This window comes from Anomaloglossus baeobatrachus, chromosome 8, assembly GCF_048569485.1.
Source record: "Anomaloglossus baeobatrachus isolate aAnoBae1 chromosome 8, aAnoBae1.hap1, whole genome shotgun sequence".
In the NCBI taxonomy this organism is placed as follows: Eukaryota; Metazoa; Chordata; class Amphibia; order Anura; family Aromobatidae; genus Anomaloglossus; species Anomaloglossus baeobatrachus.
In genome coordinates, this window is record NC_134360.1 from 263,130,318 (window position 1) to 263,152,894 (window position 22,577).

Consider the following 22,577-nt stretch of genomic DNA (forward strand, 5'->3'; position numbering starts at 1 on the left):
AATACAAATGAATTGAATGAAGCCGGAGACGTCTAGTTGGAATGTGGCTGAAAGTTTTCAAATCACATATTTGGGGTCACACAACCACCCGCCCCCCAGCACCGCAGAATCCTGACAGTGGGCACACTGAGTGCTGTGAGGGTTCACAAGTCAACAGTCATAGTGACTGCAGACCTCCACCTTAAGCTTGAAAACACCTGTTGTTAAAAATAAATTTAAATGCAAGTCACTATTTTGAATCTGGTCCTGTAGGAAATCTTCCAAACTAGGCACTGTCCAACCCAAAAGCATGCTAAAAACACACTTCAGGAACCAAACTCCTCTAAAGCTGCCCAGGAAACATACAGTTAGGTCCAGAAATCTTTGGCCAGTGACACAATTTTGGCGAGTTGGGCTCTGCATGCCACCACATTGGATTTGAAATGAAACCGCTACAACAGAATTCAAGTGCAGATTGTAACGTTTAATTTGAAGGTTTGAACAAAAATATCTGATAGAAATTGTAGGAATTGTCACATTTCTTTACAAACACTCCACATTTTAGGAGGTCAAAAGTAATTGGACAAATAAACCAAACCCAAACAAAATATTTTTATTTTCAATATTTTGTTGCGAATCCTTTGGAGGCAATCACTGCCTTAAGTCTGGAACCCATGGACATCACCAAACGCTGGGTTTCCTCCTTCTTAATGCTTTGCCAGGCCTTTACAGCCGCAGCCTTCAGGTCTTGCTTGTTTGTGGGTCTTTCCGTCTTAAGTCTGGATTTGAGCAAGTGAAATGCATGCTCAATTGGGTTAAGATCTGGTGATTGACTTGGCCATTGCAGAATGTTCCACTTTTTTGCACTCATGAACTCCTGGGTAGCTTTGGCTGTATGCTTGGGGTCATTGTCCATCTGTACTATGAAGCGCCGTCCGATCAACTTTGCGGCATTTGGGTGAATCTGGGCTGAAAGTATATCCCGGTACACTTCAGAATTCATCCGGCTACTCTTGTCTGCTGTTATGTCATCAATAAACACAAGTGACCCAGTGCCATTGAAAGCCATGCATGCCCATGCCATCACGTTGCCTCCACCATGTTTTACAGAGGATGTGGTGTGCCTTGGATCATGTGCCGTTCCCTTTCTTCTCCAAACTTTTTTCTTCCCATCATTCTGGTACAGGTTGATCTTGGTCTCATCTGTCCATAGAATACTTTTCCAGAACTGAGCTGGCTTCATGAGGTGTTTTTCAGCAAATTTAACTCTGGCCTGTCTATTTTTGGAATTGATGAATGGTTTGCATCTAGATGTGAACCCTTTGTATTTACTTTCATGGAGTCTTCTCTTTACTGTTGACTTAGAGACAGATACACCTACTTCACTGAGAGTGTTCTGGACTTCAGTTGATGTTGTGAACGGGTTCTTCTTCACCAAAGAAAGTATGCGGCGATCATCCACCACTGTCGTCATTCGTGGACGCCCAGGCCTTTTTGAGTTCCCAAGCTCACCAGTCAATTCCTTTTTTCTCAGAATGTACCCGACTGTTGATTTTGCTACTCCAAGCATGTCTGCTATCTCTCTGATGGATTTTTTCTTTTTTTTCAGCCTCAGGATGTTCTGCTTCACCTCAATTGAGAGTTCCGTAGACGGCATGTTGTCTGGTCACAGCAACAGCTTCCAAATGCAAAACCACACTCCTGTAATCAACCCCAGACCTTTTAACTACTTCATTGATTACAGGTTAACGAGGGAGACGCCTTCAGAGTTAATTGCAGCCCTTAGAATCCCTTGTCCAATTACTTTTGGTCCCTTGAAAAAGAGGAGGCTATGCATTACAGAGCTATGATTCTTAAACCCTTTCTCCGATTTGGATGTGGAAACTCTCATATTGCAGCTGGGAGTGTGCACTTTCAGCCCATATTATATATAGAATTGTATTTCTGAACATGTTTTTGTAAACAGCTAAAATAACAAAACTTGTGTCACTGTCCAAATATTTCTGGACCTAACTGTAAAACTACTCCAAAAATAGTGTTTCCTAAATGGAACCTATAATAAACTGTGTGCACCCAGCTCTGAGGCTTTGTCTCTGCTCATCCCATTGTCAAAGTTTAGTGCAATCCCCTGATCCTACATGTAGATGTGCGAGCCGGGGTCGTTAATTTCAATGAAAGGGGGTCATAGTGGAAGTTGTCATGAACATGGCATGTTGCACGTCGTAGGATGGGCCGACCGTCCACATCTTTCTGATGTGTGGCCTGCAAAACCGAAACTTTAGCCCAGAAATCACAAAAAAAGCACCAAGCCTAGGAAAAGTAAGCGGATAATTTATCTTTTGCACATTGCCGTTTGCACAACGCGGGTCGGATTTATTGCGTTTTGTAGGCCTCGGCTGCCCATCGTCTTTAGTTTTGCCCTGGTAACTCCTGCAGGATCATGGTGACTTCATGGACTTGTCCGTTCCTGAAGAGCGGCTGAGCACGTGGCATTAAATAACCTAATATTCACCCATGTATTCATTGCACGAGCGTGTGCCTGAGATGTTGTACATCTCCTCTTACACTATTATGCCGGCGTTCTGATTTACCCCCGCAGCGGAGGGAGCAGCAGAAGCCGCGTCATGTCTGTACATAAAGCCAGTAATGCAGAGTAACCTGTAAATGGAGGGATGGCCAGCGTTCCTCGTATTGGCATTTTCATTAGCTACAGTTTATGGATGAAACGTCAACAGAATGGTGAAGCCTTCATAACCGGAACCAGAAGCGAAACCGAGCACCTTCCGCCATTGTCCTTCTTTCTGCTTCTTCACTCTATTGGTCTTATCAACATTTGTACCTTCTTGAGGGAGTAGGAGCCGCCGCGGTATTCTGCCCAGTAGATGCCGTCCTGATGTTTACTGCGGTACATGCCGCCTCTGTACCACACACCGTTGAGATTGGCGTGTGCGCAGGCATTGTACCACCAGCCTCCTTTATGGAAGTGTGCACAGTTACCTGGAAACAAATGGCAGTTTTTAGTACATTTTTGAGCTTGTTATAGGAAATGTAAACCTTCAGCCACCCGCCCCATGTTCCTGTCTCCCCTGTATACCGGTCTCCCCTGTATACCGGTCTCCCCTGTATACCGGTCTCCCCTGTATACCGGTCTCCCCTGTATACCGGCCTCCCCTGTATACCGGCCTCCCCTGTATACCGGCCTCCCCTGTATACCGGCCTCCCCTGTATACCGGCCTCCCCTGTATACCGGCCTCCCCTGTATACCGGCCTCCCCTGTATACCGGTCTCCCCTGTATACCGGTCTCCCCTGTATACCGGTCTCCCCTGTATACCGGTCTCCCCTGTATACCGGTCTCCCCTGTATACCGGTCTCCCCTGTATACCGGTCTCCCCTGTATACCGGTCTCCCCTGTATACCGGTCTCCCCTGTATACCGGTCTCCCCTGTATACCGGCCTCCCCTGTATACCGGCCTCCCCTGTATACCGGCCTCCCCTGTATACCGGCCTCCCCTGTATACCGGCCTCCCCTGTATACCGGCCTCCCCTGTATACCGGTATACAGGAGAGACAGGTATACAGGTGTCTCACCTGTATACATGTCTCGGTCTCTGTCCAGTGTGGTGAACTGTTTGCCGTTGTGCCAGACCATGGAATCCCCAGCGTTCCCTTGATACGTTCCCAGTCGTAGCCGGTAGAAATCGGTGTCTGGCTCCAGCCGGAAGCTGCTGTATTCTGCATAGACCTTCTTATTATTCCAGTCTTCCAGTTCTATCAGCAGCTTATAGTTATCTTGGGTCGTTAGTTGATAGATGTTCTCGAGCCCCAGCCAGTACTCGGAGTCCATGTTCCCAAAGCCTTTCTGTATAGAGAGGACATAGAAGTGTTGGGCATTTCTTGGATTCCATCATTCTTCTTATACTGTTATTGTCCCCCAAGATTCTTAAATAATAACCAACACAACTTGCCAAGCACTTTCTTCACCCAAAATGACATTTTAAAGGGAACCAATCACCAGGATTTTCATATATAAGCTAAAGCCAGTGCTATACTGGCACTATCAGGCTGATTCTATACATACAGTGCTATACTGGCACTATCAGGCTGATTCTATACATACAGTGCTATACTGGCACTATCAGGCTGATTCTATACATACAGTGCTATACTGGCGCTATCAGACTGATTCTATACATACAGTGCTATACTGGCGCTATCAGGCTGATTCTATACATACAGTGCTATACTGGCACTATCAGGCTGATTCTATACATACAGTGCTATACTGGCACTATCAGGCTGATTCTATACATACAGTGCTATACTGGCGCTATCAGGCTGATTCTATACATACAGTGCTATACTGGCACTATCAGGCTGATTCTATACATACAGTGCTATACTGGCACTATCAGGCTGATTCTATACATACAGTGCTATACTGGCGCTATCATGCTGATTCTATACATACAGTGCTATACTGGCACTATCAGGCTGATTCTATACATACAGTGCTATACTGGCGCTATCAGGCTGATTCTATACATACAGTGCTATACTGGCGCTATCAGGCTGATTCTATACATACAGTGCTATACTGGCGCTATCAGGCTGATTCTATACATAAAGTGCTATACTGGCACTATCAGGCTGATTCTATACATACAGTGCTATACTGGCGCTATCAGGCTGATTCTATACATAAAGTGCTATACTGGCACTATCAGGCTGATTCTATACATACAGTGCTATACTGGCACTATCAGGCTGATTCTATACATACAGTGCTATACTGGCACTATCAGGCTGATTCTATACATACAGTGCTATACTGGCACTATCAGGCTGATTCTATACATACAGTGCTATACTGGCACTATCAGGCTGAGTCTATACATACAGTGCTATACTGGCACTATCAGGCTGAGTCTATACATACAGTGCTATACTGGCACTATCAGGCTGAGTCTATACATACAGTGCTATACTGGCGCTATCAGGCTGATTCTATACATACAGTGCTATACTGGCGCTATCAGGCTGATTCTATACATACAGTGCTATACTGGCGCTATCAGGCTGATTCTATACATAAAGTGCTATACTGGCACTATCAGGCTGATTCTATACATACAGTGCTATACTGGCGCTATCAGGCTGATTCTATACATAAAGTGCTATACTGGCACTATCAGGCTGATTCTATACATACAGTGCTATACTGGCGCTATCAGGCTGATTCTATACATACAGTGCTATACTGGCACTATCAGGCTGATTCTATACATACAGTGCTATACTGGCACTATCAGGCTGATTCTATACATACAGTGCTATACTGGCACTATCAGGCTGATTCTATACATACAGTGCTATACTGGCACTATCAGGCTGAGTCTATACATACAGTGCTATACTGGCGCTATCAGGCTGATTCTATACATACAGTGCTATACTGGCACTATCAGGCTGATTCTATACATACAGTGCTATACTGACACTATCAGGCTGATTCTATACATACAGTGCTATACTGGCACTATCAGGCTGAGTCTATACATACAGTGCTATACTGGCACTATCAGGCTGATTCTATACATACAGTGCTATACTGGCACTATCAGGCTGATTCTATACATACAGTGCTATACTGGCACTATCAGGCTGAGTCTATACATACAGTGCTATACTGGAGCTATCAGGCTGATTCTATACATACAGTGCTATACTGGTGCTATCAGGCTGATTCTATACATACAGTGCTATACTGGCACTATCAGGCTGATTCTATACATACAGTGCTATACTGGCGCTATCAGGCTGATTCTATACATACAGTGCTATACTGGCACGATGTTGAGCTGTGTGTAACCTGCCCACACCACAGCTTTCTGTGTATAATGTGCAGTGAGCGAGAGCTATCACAGTAGTGGAGGGCGTGGCTGGACAATGAGGTAAAAGGCCAGTTGTCCTGAAGTGATAATCTCCTGCTGATAAAACACTGTTAGTATTGAAACTACAAAATTCTGCCTAGTAATTTCTCTACCCATATATCATGCTGCTCCTCTCAGATTAGATAGCAAAAACCTGCTGAAAGATTCCCTTTTTACCTTTTAAGACATTAAAAAGAGGCAGATTTGCAACAATTTTTTTTCTGGTTTCATGTTTCCAGCTCCTATACAGTAAAAAAAAAACCTGTGAATATAAAAAGCGCATATACGGTCTTACCAGGATAACAGTAAGGGTTAATGAGAACCACTCACCTGGGGTGGTTGTGTGACACCCAACCAGTATTAAGGCATGGATCAGCCGCTGCAGACTCCACGTGCCGAAGGCAGAAACAAGAGAAAAACGCGTTATTCTACGCGTTTCGGCGATAACCCCTCTCCATCAGGAAATCCACCATGATTTTTTTTGGCTGGATTTCCTGATGGAGAGGGGTTGTCTCCGAAATGCGTAGAATAAAGCACCCTGCGTTGCTTTTCTTTGCAATTAACTCTTTATTGGCACAGCAGCGCGGATGTTTTTCCACTTTTTCTCCTTGTTTTTTTCCTATACAGACGTGTGCATCTCCGGTGACAGACAGTAAATCACTATAGGTGGTTCCTGCGTCTCTCCCAATATGTAAACCTCTACCTATTCCTCATATACATGTAAATCAATGTATACATTCATTGGACTGGCCTCATTGTAAGTCCCATTAAGTTAATAAATGGAAAAGAGAATGAGCCACAGGAAGATATTTTGGCTTATTTATTGCACTATTATGAAAATAATCCGTATTAACAACCCGCAATCTGTCAAAAGAGCAAATATCCTCACCTTGTAGGTCTCCCAGTTCCTGAAAAAGTTGGCTGACCCGTCCGTGCGCCGCTGTATGACCGCCCAGCCCCCGGGGTCCAGGCTGTTCTCGCACCACAGCTGCATGTGGCTGTTGGCATTTTTGGGTTTTATCAAGTAAATTCCGCTGCTTGTAAATCCGGAGTCTTGGGCGTGCTTGCAGTCCCTGAAAGGACCTGGTAAATAGTCAATATATCACATAACGTCTATGGCAATTGGGTTACTAACAAAAAACCTCCAGAAACTATAACTGGCAGCAATAAATAACATTGTAGTGCACAATCGCTCTACCACTGAGCACAGATCTGTGCTGCGCTGCTGCGTCTCCATTCCAGACCACGAGTTATGGTGGAGCCCATTGTAGATGTGGGAATCCCAGAAATGGGGTGTTCTATATACGTGCCATATATACGTGCCATATACGTTTACACGGGACAACCATCCCTATGCAAACCTTACTAAATAGACCTGGGGAAGCTGGTGTACATACTGTGAAAATCAGTCTTGCTTTTGTAAGTTTTGCTACCTGATATCAAATAAAGGCTGTGCACGGTGTGTTTTATCTAGTTTAAGTACAATTGACATAAAACTGCAAGCAAATCCTGATGCCAGGAAAGTGCATGCGATTCCTGCAGTGCTGTGCATGCGATTCCTGCAGTGCTGTGCATGCGAATCCTGCAGTGCTGTGCATGGGAATCCTGCAGTGCTGTGCATGGGAATCCTGCAGTGCTGTGCATGGGAATCCTGCAGTGCTGTGCATGGGAATCCTGCAGTGCTGTGCATGGGAATCCTGCAGTGCTGTGCATGCGAATCCTGCAGTGCTGTGCATGCGAATCCTGCAGTGCTGTGCATGCGAATCCTGCAGTGCTGTGCATGCGAATCCTGCAGTGCTGTGCATGCGAATCCTGCAGTGCTGTACGTGCAAATCCTATTGAAAAATGCATAAAAAAGAGCATTTTTCCCGCCAGGAGATGCAGAAATTACTGCAAACATATACTCAATGTGTGCTCATACCCAACATGTTGATTTTTTTTAATATCCGGATTATACGGGTGTGAGTTTTCAGAGTAAGTACACCAGCCTCATAGGGTATAAAGCTGGCCACACACATTAGATAGCAGCTGTTTGACACTTGTCTCCCGGACGTTCCCTTACACAGGACAGCTCAGCTCACTCCTATGCTTTCTATACGTGATTCCTGTGGCAGTGGCTTATGAATAAGTGGATCGGCCAATGATATTCCAATATTGCTTGATCCTTCTTTCCTCCAACATTGAGACAGTGAAATGGTCGGCCGATCGCGTTGAAACGGACGGTCTCAGGCGTCATTTATATCTGTGTATCGGGGCCTTAAGAGGTCTATTTAATAATGTATTTGGGTTGGTTTGTGACTTTAATTTCCCCTTTGGGGCGCTGAATAGGAATCCAAACTTTTTGTTCTTTAGGCCACGTCTCACTAAGCGACATCGCTGCTGAGTCACGGTTTTGGTGACGTAGCAGCGATCTTGCTAGCGATGTCGCTGTGTGTGACATCCAGCAACGACCTGGCCCTTGCTGTGAGGTCGCAGGTCGTTGCAGAATGGTCCAGGCCATTTTCTTCAAAGGCGATGTTTTGCTGGGCAGGAGGCATCGCTGTGTGACGCTGTGTGACAGGGATCGTTATATAGGTGGCTACTGCCACCTGTATCGTTCCTGCATCGCTGGTAAGATCTTACTGTGTGACATCTCACCTGCGACCTCCCAGCGACTTACCAGCGATCCCTATCAGGTCGCTTCGTTATTGGGATCGCTGGTAAGTTGCTAAATGTGACGGGGGCTTTAGTCTCCAAACAGATTATAGGGGGCTGTAACGGCAGGATTGCCAATGATCGGTTTATTTGTGAAGAATCCTTGTAACATGTAGGGATTTTCCAAATCCCTTTAGAACAGAATTAACCCAGAATTTGGAAATGGTATCCATATTAAGCCGAGTGTTCCCTGGACCGCGCGCTCCCCCCGGGGCCGGCATACTTTGCTGTGGATGCATTGGAAGCTGTTGTGGTGTTTGGTGCGGCGCGTTCCTGACGGTTCCACCGTGCGCCATCACCAGGAATACACCGGCTTTGATTGTCGGACGCCGTGCTCTTGGTTGGGCTGACTTTCTGCCGAGGCCCCTCAGGATCCCCAGGACCTGGCATTCTTCATTCCTGGGGATCAAGCTTGTGTTTTTTCTTTGTCTTTTTTTCTTTTTGTTATGTCTTGCCCGCTAGTGGAATTGTTACTTTGCTGAAGGGGAAACAATAGCGCTAATCTTTACAAAGTGTAAAATTACTTGCGGATCTTTTTCCAAAGCTTAATTAGTAAAATACAGGATTTATGGAAAATCGGCAGCTTAGGAACGCTGCGCACATTCATTCACGGCAAGTTACAGAATCAGGCCGTTTCCTATTGTGGGCGGCCGCATGTGGTGTAGATTAGCTGCAGTCATTCATTCTAATCCTATACAGTCCCCGGTGGAGAATAATGACCTGACCGTGGAGCAGATCTACCATCGGGAAACCAGATCCACCCAAACCTTACATTGGTGCTGGGAAACCAGATCCACCCAAACCTTACATTGGTGCTGGGAAACTAGATCCACCCAAACCTTACATTGGTGCTGGGAAACTAGATCCACCCAAACCTTACATTGGTGCTGGGAAACTAGATCCACCCAAACCTTACATTGGTGCTGGGAAACTAGATCCACCCAAACCTTACATTGATGCTGAGAAACTAGATCCACCCAAACCTTACATTGGTGCTGGGAAACCAGATCCACCCAAACCTTACATTGGTGCTGGGAAACTAGATCCACCCAAACCTTACATTGGTGCTGGGAAACTAGATCCACCCAAACCTTACATTGGTGCTGGGAAACCAGATCCACCCAAACCTTACATTGGTGCTGGCAGATCCTGTCGCTTCACTTTCGGCTGGATTTTCGGAAGCCTTTATAAGCCTATAGTGTCCTGTTGCAATGTGGAAGTGATTAATAGGCCATGGTACTATTTGGGGGAGGATTTTCAGGCGGGATTTACCAGCCGCATTTATAGGGTGTTGCAATGGTTAGCCAATGGAAAGGTTACCGGATCCCCCCCAATTTTTCATATTTTTATTTTTAGCTCTGCCATTTCGTCTTCCAATCATTCAAAATAAGTCATCTTTATTACTTTAAGAAGACAGATTTTCTGATTTTTATCATGAGCCATGTGATGGGTCCCAACGAGGCACTGCTCCATGTACAAGACACCGATCGGAAGCCAGCCATGACCAGGGCAGATTGCATTCCTGTAGGAGAGATCTTAAAAATCAGGAGGGATTCCGATCTATGTGCTAAAATTCGGTTTACCCCCCCCCCCCCATACTTATGAGAAATGAATTGATGATCGAGCCTTCTATCCAGATTTAATGATGTCTGCCTCTGAATGGACATTACTCTGCCAAATATCATCCCAAAAATAATTCTGGATGCATCTATCCCAGGGTTCCCCAACTCCAGTCCTCGAGGGCCGCCAACAGCGCATGTTTTCAGGATTTCCTTAGCATTGCATGGGTGTTGGAATCATCAACTGTGCAGGTGATTAAATTATCACCTGTGCAATACTAAGGAAATCCTGAAAACATGCACTGCTGGCGGCCCTCGAGGACTGGAATTGGGGACCCATGATCTATCCTGTGCAGGAGGCCGTCTGAATAGGAGAGCAGTCGCCTGCACTTAACGACGATCGAGTCTGATGGACACTTTGGCCATCATTGGAGATGGCGACCTGTGGATACGTTTCCCACACACCCTGGGAATGTTCCGGCACACACATGGGATCTGTGCACATCGCCACTCTCACGTTACGGCTCTGTTACATATGCGGTGCTTACTTCTGTGGTTTTGCTCCATGTTGAGGCTCCTTCTCCCGTCCGAGGTCGGATCACGGTGCGCAGACCGGCCGTGCGTCTCCTGAGCGGAGTGTGACCGATTTATAGCAATATATGGAGCTGTCTGGCTCCGGTTGTGTGACCCGCCATCGGGGCAGTGTGACCTGGCCTCGGATTGGGAATAAGCGTTCGTTAGCGGATTATCGGATTGTGGACACACACTGGGAATTGCCACGTGCACAAAGCTCCTTCATCCAGTGCGGAGAGCGATGCTATTCCCGGGGCGCACAATGATCAGGCTGACCACGGTTCCGTGCACATACAACTCTGGTTGTTTGATGACCGCAGTCGGATTGTCTGAATAGGTCTTTGAAAGCAGAACATCAAAAATTGCGCCTGTGCCCGTGGGTTTCATGACAAGCAACATTGCTCCTATAATATGGGCTGTTGAGTGTTCTCGCAGTGTAATTCCATTTACCGAAAAACATATATATGCAGTGTGGCATTCGGTGCAGCTATAACCTGGACATAAGCGTTTACTATACAAACAAAAGCATACAGCAGCACTCTGCAAGCGCTAACATGTATGCAGACCTTCAATATACGAAATGTTATCTGCAATATGTCTATATGGAATATGCTTATATACAGAAGGTGCTTGGCACGTTAATTGGCCAATTCATGACAGCCCATCAGCCACGGCAAGGCACCCTAACTTTATATCATGCTTCTCCTGGGCGAAAGGCAGAAAAAAAATATTTTTCAGTGGTTCCATGGAATGTTTTTTTTTTGTTATTGAATATCAGTCTATAAAATAAGCACAGAGGAACAAACCCTGTTGGCCGGTTTCGACTGCGAGGTCTTACTCGTAACGTTCTATAGAACAGTAATGCATTTTCCATAGATTCAGTGTTTGCATACATGTTGCTGCCTGCAGAGCGCTGCTGTTCTTTTGTTTGTATGTGATGCAGTCATGGCAGCTTGCACCCGTTTACACTTGCTTTGTTCTGTTCGGTGGTGCTGGTCAGTTTGTGTGTTTTTGTTGTTTTTTTTTAAACTAAGCTTTTACTATGTTAGTTTTTTGTTTCATTATAGCAAGTTTAATGTTACCATGCCTCTTGCATATCAGTATATAGCAGCTGTGAAGCGTGGCATTACATATCTATGTTCAGCTGCCCTGACCCCTGTCACTAGAGGCACAAGACTCGCTGGACATTGCTCCTTCATCCCAACAGTGACCATCCGAGGTGCACACAGCAATGAATGGCGAGCTATGGCTACCACCGTGTCTTATGGAAATCGCGCTTTGCAGTTAATATCCAGGCCTGCTGTGTACGGGCTTCATGCATTACACAGGATAGCACAACCTACTCCTCCTGTGGGATGGGTCCTATTGCAGGATTTGCAGGTTGTGGAGTCCTTCATCAATATGTAGTAACTAGAAGGCGGCCGGATTCTAACGCATCGGGTATTCTAGAATTTATTGTGTAGTTAATGTATGTTTTTGTTATATATATCGATGTTGTGTGTAGCTGCCAGTGTTTGTGTAGGGCGCTGTACATGTTCTGGGTGTTGTCTGGGTGTGGGGTGTGTGAGAGCGGTGTTGTATGTGTGTTGCGTTGTGTGTGTTGCGTTGTTTGTGGAGCGCTGTGTATCTGCAGCGTTCTGTGTGTGTGGTGCTGTGGGTGTTGCGCGGTTTGTGTGGGTGTGGAGTGTGTGTGTTTTGGGGGGAGGTATGTTTTGTGCAGTGTGTGTGTTGCGCACTATGTGCGTATATTTGTGTATGCCGCGGTGTTTGTGTGTTGGGTGTTGTGTGTGTGCGGCGTTGTCTGTGTGTGTGTGTCTGTGTAGGGCGGTGTTTGTGGTTCCCAATGTGTGTGTGGTGTGTTGTGCGGTGCGCGTGTGGTGCTGTGTGTTTTGGGAGGAGGTGTGCACCCCCATCGTGCTCCATCCCCCATGCTGCGCACCCCCCATCGTGCTCCATCCCCCATGCTGCGCACCCCCCATCGTGCTCCATCCCCCATGCTGCACATTCCCATCTTGCTCCATCCCTCATGCTGCGCACTCCCATCGTGCTCCATCCCTCATGCTGCGCACCCCCCATCGTGCTCCATCCCCCATGCTGCGCACTCCCATCATGCTCCATCCCTCATGCTGCGCACTCCCATCGTGCTTCATCCCCCATGCTGCGCACTCCCCATCGTGCTTCATCCCCCATGCTGTGCACTCCCCATTGTGCTCCATCCCCCATGCTGCGCACTCCCCATTGTGCTCCACAGTCACACATCAGACAGTATACACGCACACATCTGATCGCATACACGCACACTCCACTTCTCCCTGTGCCCTCCAGTGGACGGTCCCAGCAGCTGTGCTGCACGCCGTGCTCCTCTGCCTTCTGCCGACACTCACACATCCGATTGCATACACGCACACGTCCGATTGCATACACGCACACGTCCGATTGCATACACGCACACGTCCGATTGCATACACGCACACGTCCGATTGCATACACGCACACGTCCGATTGCATACACGCACACGTCCGATTGCATACACGCACACGTCCGATTGCATACACGCACACGTCCGATTGCATACACGCACACGTCCGATTGCATACACGCACACGTCCGATTGCATACACGCACACGTCCGATTGCATACACGCACACGTCCGATTGCATACACGCACACGTCCGATTGCATACACGCACACGTCCGATTGCATACACGCACACGTCCGATTGCATACACGCACACGTCCGATTGCATACACGCACACGTCCGATTGCATACACGCACACGTCCGATTGCATACACGCACACGTCCGATTGCATACACGCACACGTCCGATTGCATACACGCACACGTCCGATTGCATACACGCACACGTCCGATTGCATACACGCACACGTCCGATTGCATACACGCACACGTCCGATTGCATACACGCACACGTCCGATTGCATACACGCACACGTCCGATTGCATACACGCACACGTCCGATTGCATACACGCACACGTCCGATTGCATACACGCACACGTCCGATTGCATACACGCACACGTCCGATTGCATACACGCACACGTCCGATTGCATACACGCACACGTCCGATTGCATACACGCACACGTCCGATTGCATACACGCACACGTCCGATTGCATACACGCACACGTCCGATTGCATACACGCACACGTCCGATCGCATACACGCACACGTCCGATCGCATACACGCACACGTCCGATCGCATACACGCACACGTCCGATCGCATACACGCACACGTCCGATCGCATACACGCACACGTCCGATCGCATACACGCACACGTCCGATCGCATACACGCACACGTCCGATCGCATACACGCACACGTCCGATCGCATACACGCACACGTCCGATCGCATACACGCACACATCCGATCGCATACACGCACACATCCGATCGCATACACGCACACATCCGATCGCATACACGCACACATCCGATCGCATACACGCACACATCCGATCGCATACACGCACACATCCGATCGCATACACGCACACATCCGATCGCATACACGCACACATCCGATCGCATACACGCACTGACGATATCGCACATACGCACTCACACACTCACAACATCCGGAGATACCACATGCTTCCGGCCATGTGATCCTCCGGCAGGTCCTGGAAGGTCACTGCACGCACAGTATCGCCGCCGAGAAGCAAGCGATATCACTGGATGTTGTGAGTGTGTGGATGCGATCTGATGTGTGTGTGAGAGTGAGTGAGTGTGATCTGATGTGTGTGTGTGTGTCTGTTCTTATGTGTGTGTGTGTTCCGCCGCTGCAGGACCTTGATGCGCTCACCTGCTCCCGGTCGGCGTCTGGTGAGTATGACTGCGGGGTCTTCTTTCTTCTGTCTTCTCTCTTCTGGGGGTGCCCGCTGCCTATAATGAAGTGTCTTTAACTCTTTCACCGCTGCATGACACTTCATTATTGACCGCAGCGTATGCCGGCTCCCTGCACATATGTACCGGGAGCCGGTGTTCGCTGGTAACCATGATACACATCGGGTAACTAAGGGAAGCGCTTCCTATAGTTACGCGATGTGTATCATGGTTACCAGCGTACACCGGCTCCGCCACAATCCCAGCATTGCAAGGTTATGTCCGCCGGGGGCGGGGCCGAGTGTGCCAACGTGTGGCGGGAGCGAGCGGGCGAGGCGTCAGCGTATGCCGGCTCCCTGCACATGTGTACCGGGAGCCGGTGTACGCTGGAGCGGGCTATGTGTGCGGAGGGCCGGGGAGAGCGGCTAATCTATGCGGGGGGCGGGGCCAGGCCGAGGCGAGCGGCCAATCCGTGGGGGGGGAGGGGGCCAGGCCGAGCCCAGCGGCCAATCCGACAGTTGTCACTGAAATGACACTGTCACGGTGACACAATTTTGGAGCAAGACAGACAGAATAAGGCAATTATATATATATAGATATGTAGTATGTAATGTGTAGTAATATGTAGTATGTAATCAATGTGTAGTAATATGTAGTATGTAATCCATATGTAGTAATATGTAGTATGTAATCCATGTGTAGTGATATGTGGTATGTAATCCATGTGCAGTGATATGTAGTGTGTAATCCATGTGTAGTAATATGTAGTATGTAATCCATGTGTAGTGATATGTGGTATGTAATCCATGTGCAGTGATGTGGTATGTAATCCATGTGCAGTGATATGTAGTGTGTAATCCATGTGTAGTAATATGTAGTATGTAATCCATGTGTAGTAATATGTAGTATGTAATCCATATGTAGTAATATGTAGCATGTAATCCATGTGTAGTGATATGTGGTATGTAATCCATGTGCAGTGATATGTAGTGTGTAATCCATGTGTAGTAATATGTAGTATGTAATCCATGTGTAGTGATATGTGGTATGTAATCCATATGTAGTAATATGTAGTATGTAATCAATGTGTAGTAATATGTAGTATGTAATCCATATGTAGTATGTAATCCATATGTAGTATGTAATCCATATATAGTAATATGTAGTATGTAATCCATGTGTAGTAATATGTAGTATGTAATCCATGTGTAGTAATATGTAGTATGTAATCCATGTGTAGTAATATGTAGTATGTAATCCATGTGTAGTAATATGTAGTATGTAATCCATGTGTAGTAATATGTAGTATGTAATCCATGTGTAGTAATATGTAGTATGTAATCCATGTGTAGTAATATGTAGTATGTAATCCATGTGTAGTGATATGTGGTATGTAATCCATATGTAGTGATATGTGGTATGTAATCAATGTGTAGTAATATGTAGTATGTAATCAATGTGAAGTATGTAATCCATGTGTAGTAATATGTAGTATGTAATCCATGTGTAGTAATATGTAGTATGTAATCCATGTGTAGTAATATGTAGTATGTAATCCATGTGCAGTGATATGTAGTATGTAATCCATGTGCAGTGATATGTGGTATCTAATCCATGTGCAGTGATATGTGGTATGTAATCCATGTGCAGTGATATGTGGTATGTAATCCATGTGTAGTGATATGTGGTATGTAATCCATGTGCAGTGATATGTGGTATGTAATCCATGTGCAGTGATATGTGGTATGTAATCCATGTGCAGTGATATGTGGTATGTAATCCATGTGCAGTGATATGTGGTATGTAATCAATGTGTAGTAATATGTAGTATGTAATCCATATGTAGTATGTAATCCATATGTAGTATGTAATCCATGTGCAGTAGTATGTAATCCATGTGCAGTGATATGTGGTATGTAATCCATGTGTAGTGATATGTGGTATGTAATCAATGTGTAGTATGTAATCCATATGTAGTATGTAATCCATATGTAGTATGTAATCCATATGTAGTATGTAATCCATATGTAGTATGTAATCCATATGTAGTATGTAATACATATGTAGTAATATGTAGTATGTAATCCATGTGTAGTAAAATGTAGTATGTAATCCATGTGTAGTAATATGTAGTATGTAATCCATGTGTAGTAATATGTAGTATGTAATCCATGTGTAGTAATATGTAGTATGTAATCCATGTGTAGTAATATGTAGTATGTAATCCATGTGTAGTAATATGTAGTATGTAATCCATGTGTAGTAATATGTAGTATGTAATCCATGTGTAGTAATATGTAGTATGTAATCCATGTGTAGTAATATGTAGTATGTAATCAATGTGTAGTAATATGTAGTATGTAATCCATATGTAGTAATATGTAGTATGTAATCCATATGTAGTAATATGTAGTATGTAATCCATGTGCAGTGATATGTGGTATGTAATCCATGTGTAGTGATATGTGGTATGTAATCCATGTGTAGTGATGTGGTATGTAATCCATGTGCAGTGATATGTGGTATGTAATCCATGTGTAGTAATATGTAGTATGTAATCCATATGTATTAATATGTAGTATGTAATCAATGTGTAGTGATATGTAGTATGTAATCAATGTGTAGTAATATGTAGTATGTAATCCATATGCAGTAGTATGTAATCCATGTGCAGTGATATGTGGTATGTAATCCATGTGTAGTGATATGTGGTATGTAATCCATGTGCAGTGATATGTGGTATGTAATCCATGTGCAGTGATATGTGGTATGTAATCCATGTGCAGTGATATGTAGTATGTAATCCATATGTAGTATGTAATCCATGTGCAGTGATATGTAGTATGTAATCCATGTGTAGTAATATGTAGTATGTAATCAATGTGTAGTAATATGTAGTATGTAATCAATGTGTAGTAATATGTAGTATGTAATTCATATGTAGTATGTAATCAATGTGCAGTGATATGTAGTATGTAATCCATATGTAGTATGTAATCCATGTGCAGTGATATGTAGTATGTAATCCATGTGTAGTAATATGTAGTATGTAATCCATGTGTAGTAATATGTAGTATGTAATCCATGTGTAGTAATATGTAGTATGTAATCCATGTGTAGTAATATGTAGTATGTAATCCATGTGTAGTAATATGTAGTATGTAATCCATGTGTAGTAATATGTAGTATGTAATCCATGTGTAGTAATATGTAGTATGTAATCCATGTGTAGTAATATGTAGTATGTAATCCATGTGTAGTAATATGTAGTATGTAATCCATGTGTAGTAATATGTAGTATGTAATCCATGTGTAGTAATATGTAGTATGTAATCAATGTGTAGTAATATGTAGTATGTAATCCATATGTAGTAATATGTAGTATGTAATCCATATGTAGTAATATGTAGTATGTAATCCATGTGCAGTGATATGTGGTATGTAATCCATGTGTAGTGATATGTGGTATGTAATCCATGTGTAGTGATGTGGTATGTAATCCATGTGCAGTGATATGTGGTATGTAATCAATGTGTAGTAATATGTAGTATGTAATCAATGTGTAGTATGTAATCCATGTGTAGTAATATGTGGTATGTAATCCATATGTATTAATATGTAGTATGTAATCAATGTGTAGTGATATGTAGTATGTAATCAATGTGTAGTAATATATAGTATGTAATCCATATGCAGTAGTATGTAATCCATGTGCAGTGATATGTGGTATGTAATCCATGTGTAGTGATATGTGGTATGTAATCCATGTGCAGTGATATGTGGTATGTAATCCATGTGCAGTGATATGTGGTATGTAATCCATGTGCAGTGATATGTAGTATGTAATCAATGTGTAGTAATATGTGGTATGTAATCCATATGTAGTATGTAATCCATGTGCAGTGATATGTGGTATGTAATCCATGTGCAGTGATATGTAGTATGTAGTATGTAATCAATGTGTAGTAATATGTGGTATGTAATCCATATGTAGTATGTAATCCATGTGCAGTGATATGTGGTATGTAATCCATGTGCAGTGATATGTAGTATGTAATCAATGTGTAGTAATATGTGGTATGTAATCCATATGTAGTATGTAATCCATGTGCAGTGATATGTGGTATGTAATCCATGTGCAGTGATATGTAGTATGTAATCAATGTGTAGTAATATGTGGTATGTAATCCATATGTAGTATGTAATCCATGTGCAGTGATATGTGGTATGTAATCCATGTGCAGTGATATGTAGTATGTAATCAATGTGTAGTAATATGTGGTATGTAATCCATATGTAGTATGTAATCCATGTGCAGTGATATGTGGTATGTAATCCATGTGCAGTGATATGTGGTATGTAATCCATGTGTAGTGATATGTGGTATGTAATCCATGTGCAGTGATATGTGGTATGTAATCCATGTGTCGTGATATGTGGTATGTAATCCATGTGCAGTGATATGTGGTATGTGTGAATGCGATATTCCTGCTGGCTTTGCCCAGTGTCTGGTCTGCGGCCATCGGAGCAGCAGCTACACTCAGGGGTTTATGCTGATTTTCAGACGTCGCCGCTGCGGTCACATCCAGACTTTCCTGATATCAGGACGCCGTGCCGCGCCCGTTCTTGGTTTCGTGCCGTCACTTTGCTGTCTTTCTTCCAGTCCAGTTGCAGATGGGAGGACTTTGTTGTGTTCCTCTGGATGCCCGTGCTTCATGCGGTGGACGCTCGGCCACATCTGGCTGTAATCTGGGCGACGCGGTTAAACTGCCGCAGCTGAAAATGCATCCTGCTAAACGGTTACTTCCCGTCGGCCGGCTCCTGTGTCCAGCGCTCTGCTACTGACATGCAGGCGATATAATCCTCCCGAATGTGGTCTATCTGGAGCGGTGCAGACTTCCTTACTAGGACATGCTCACTAGGAAGAATGTGACATTGACGCATTGCAGTTTATGGAATGGGAAGGATCCGTCCTACCACTGATTGTATCTCTGTGCACTTAACCATCAGGCCAGGTTCGCAGATAGGGTTGCACTGTATTAGCCAAATGAGCAATGTTTGGGTGTGTTCACACAGATAAACACATTGTACGGTCCCAGCCGCGTGAGTGACGTTCTGGAGTTCATGCACACGTTGCTTATTTTCTTTGCAGATTTGAAGCGTTTTCATATCCGCACATACGCCATATGTCAGTTCTTTCAGTGTTTTTGCACATTTTTCACCCTTGTAATAAAAAAGCAGCATTTTTTTCTACCAAGAGACACATTGTTACTGCAGGAATGTCTGCAGCGAATACTTAAAGGGGTTGTGTTGTTTTAGCACGAAAGTCTGCATCGCGTGCACTATCGCGATTCTCTGGTGCTGGCGGCGAGGCCGGGCGGTCATGTGATCACAAGTATGCATACTCCAGGTCACATTCCAACTAGACGTGCGCAGCCTCATTCAACTTGCCTTATCATAGAGTAACTGCTGGTCTCAATTATAAGTACTGTACCGACGCTGCACAGGGCTAGGATGGTAATATAACTTTCCTTTGATCATGGCCAGCCTCAAAATGGGGCTTACAATCACATTTAGAAAACAACTTGTAAGCGCTGTGCATGTTCTTTGTAGCAGCAGTGGCCAGTCTCCAAGGGAACGAGCTGTAAACACGTTTTTAATATCTCACGAATGGTTGAAAAATGTATTAAAGCGCACAAATAACCTAAACCCAGTGCCATACTGGCGCTATCAGGCTGATTCTATACATACAGTGCTATACTGGCGCTATCAGGCTGATTCTATACATATAGTGCCATACTGGCGCTATCAGGCTGATTCTATACATACAGTGCTATACTGGCACTATCAGGCTGACTCTATACATACAGTGCTATACTGGCGCTATCAGGCTGATTCTATACATACAGTGCTATACTGGCACTATCAGGCTGATTCTATACATACAGTGCTATACTGGCGCTATCAGGCTGATTCTATACATACAGTGCTATACTGGCGCTATCAGGCTGATTCTATACATACAGTGCTATACTGGCACTATCAGGCTGATTCTATACATACAGTGCTATACTGGCACTATCAGGCTGATTCTATACATACAGTGCTATACTGGCACTATCAGGCTGATTCTATACATACAGTGCTATACTGGCGCTATCAGGCTGATTCTATACATACAGTGCTATACTGGAGCTATCAGGCTGATTCTATACATACAGTGCTATACTGGCACTATCAGGCTGATTCTATACATACAGTGCTATACTGGAGCTATCAGGCTGAGTCTATACATACAGTGCTATACTGGCGCTATCAGGCTGATTCTATACATACAGTGCTATACTGGCGCTATCAGGCTGATTCTATACATATAGTGCCATACTGGCGCTATCAGGCTGATTCTATACATACAGTGCTATACTGGCACTATCAGGCTGACTCTATACATACAGTGCTATACTGGCGCTATCAGGCTGATTCTATACATACAGTGCTATACTGGCACTATCAGGCTGATTCTATACATACAGTGCTATACTGGCGCTATCAGGCTGATTCTATACATACAGTGCTATACTGGCACTATCAGGCTGATTCTATACATACAGTGCTATACTGGTGCTATCAGGCTGATTCTATACATACAGTGCTATACTGGCACTATCAGGCTGATTCTATACATACAGTGCTATACTGGCGCTATCAGGCTGATTCTATACATACAGTGCTATACTGGCACTATCAGGCTGATTCTATACATAAAGTGCTATACTGGCGCTATCAGGCTGAGTCTATACATACAGTGCTATACTGGCACTATCAGGCTGATTCTATACATACAGTGCTATACTGGCACTATGAGGCTGATTCTATACATACAGTGCTATACTGGTGCTATCAGGCTGATTCTATACATACAGTGCTATACTGGCACTATGAGGCTGATTCTATACATACAGTGCTATACTGGCACTATGAGGCTGATTCTATACATACAGTGCTATACTGGCACTATCAGGCTGATTCTATACATACAGTGCTATACTGGCGCTATCAGGCTGATTCTATACATACAGTGCTATACTGGTGCTATCAGGCTGATTCTATACATACACTGCTATACTGGCGCTATCAGGCTGATTCTATACATACAGTGCTATACTGACACTATCAGGCTGATTCTATACATACAGTACTATACTAGCGCTATCAGGCTGATTCTATACATACAGGGCCATACTGGCGCTATCAGGCTGATTCTATACATACAGTGCTATACTTGCACTATCAGGCTGATTCTATACATACAGTGCTATACTGGCACTATCAGGCTGATTCTATACATACAGTGCTATACTGGCACTATCAGGCTGATTCTATACATACAGTGCTATACTGGTGCTATCAGGCTGATTCTATACATACAGTGCTATACTGGCACTATCAGGCTGATTCTATACATACAGTGCTATACTGGCGCTATCACGCTGATTCTATACATACAGTGCTATACTGACACTATCAGGCTGATTCTATACATACAGTGCTATACTGGCGCTATCAGGCTGATTCTATACATACAGTGCTATACTGGTGCTATCAGGCTGATTCTATACATACACTGCTATACTGGCGCTATCAGGCTGATTCTATACATACAGTGCTATACTGACACTATCAGGCTGATTCTATACATACAGTACTATACTAGCGCTATCAGGCTGATTCTATACATACAGGGCCATACTGGCGCTATCAGGCTGATTCTATACATACAGTGCTATACTTGCACTATCAGGCTGATTCTATACATACAGTGCTATACTGGCACTATCAGGCTGATTCTATACATACAGTGCTATACTGGCACTATCAGGCTGATTCTATACATACACTGCTATACTGGTGCTATCAGGCTGATTCTATACATACAGTGCTATACTGACACTATCAGGCTGATTCTATACATACAGTGCTATA

The 22,577-nt window shown here is 44.5% G+C and overlaps 1 protein-coding gene across 1 annotated transcript; it reads right to left on the reverse strand.

The window, feature by feature from the left end:
- Positions 1 to 1,531: 1,531 nt before the first annotated feature.
- LOC142250103 (angiopoietin-related protein 1-like) lies at positions 1,532 to 10,730 on the reverse strand. The gene is made up of 4 exons (XM_075322167.1): positions 10,712 to 10,730; positions 6,800 to 6,993; positions 3,569 to 3,839; positions 1,532 to 2,976 (listed from the first exon to the last, which is right to left on the reverse strand). The coding sequence occupies exons 1-4, from the start codon at positions 10,728 to 10,730 to the stop codon at positions 2,789 to 2,791; spliced, it is 672 nt and encodes a 223-aa protein (XP_075178282.1). The 3' UTR covers positions 1,532 to 2,788.
- Between the last annotated feature and the right edge of the window lie 11,847 nt (positions 10,731 to 22,577).

Excerpts from the sequence above, each read along its gene's own strand:
- LOC142250103 (XM_075322167.1), bottom strand. Across the intron at positions 3,840-6,799 it reads GGAACTGGGAGACCTACAAG|AAAGGCTTTGGGAACATGGA; the intron begins GTGAGGATATTT and ends CTCTCTATACAG. Across the intron at positions 2,977-3,568 it reads AGACCGAGACATGTATACAG|GTAACTGTGCACACTTCCAT; the intron begins GTGAGACACCTG and ends ATTTGTTTCCAG.